The sequence below is a fragment of the Gekko japonicus genome, unplaced genomic scaffold (genome assembly GCF_001447785.1).
Source record: "Gekko japonicus isolate JY-2015 unplaced genomic scaffold, Gekko_japonicus_V1.1 scaffold1082, whole genome shotgun sequence".
Taxonomy (NCBI): Eukaryota; Metazoa; Chordata; class Lepidosauria; order Squamata; family Gekkonidae; genus Gekko; species Gekko japonicus.
The window spans coordinates 142,522-142,917 of NW_015173155.1; the positions used below are offsets into that span (position 1 = coordinate 142,522).

Sequence of the window (396 nt, forward strand, 5' to 3'; positions counted from 1 at the left end):
GGGGGGGGGGGAGGGGTGGCCCCCCCCCCCCCCGCCGCCCCTCCAGACCAGGCTTGGCTTGAGGTAGAGAACGGAGGACCAGCGCCTGGGCTGGCACCGGCCGGAGGGGCCATCTTAGCACCAGGGGGGGCCAGTGGTTTGGGCCGATAGGAGTGTTTCTGCCCCTCCAACACGTTGGCCAGCGACTTGAGCAGAGAGGCCGTGCTGTGGTGGGGGAACTTGCCGCCCCCCCCTGCTGCCGTCACGGCCGGGGGCCGCTCCTCCCCGTCTCGCTTGCCAAAGCGGTACAGACAGGGCAGCTCCGGCGGATCCTGCCCGGGGGGCTTGGGGTAATCAAAGGAGGCGGAGGGCGGGGCCGGTGGCTTTGGTCTTGCCAAGGGCGGGGGGCTGGGGAGG

The 396-nt window shown here is 72.0% G+C and overlaps 1 protein-coding gene across 1 annotated transcript in view; it reads right to left on the reverse strand.

Annotated features, from left to right (window-relative positions):
• Positions 1-396, reverse strand: part of KDM6B (lysine (K)-specific demethylase 6B) — a 41,213-nt gene that overhangs the window by 32,213 nt on the left and 8,604 nt on the right. The window contains exon 9 of the mRNA XM_015422402.1: positions 86-323. Within this exon, the coding sequence (XP_015277888.1) occupies positions 86-323 (238 nt within the window). The remainder of the gene's footprint in view (positions 1-85; positions 324-396) is intronic.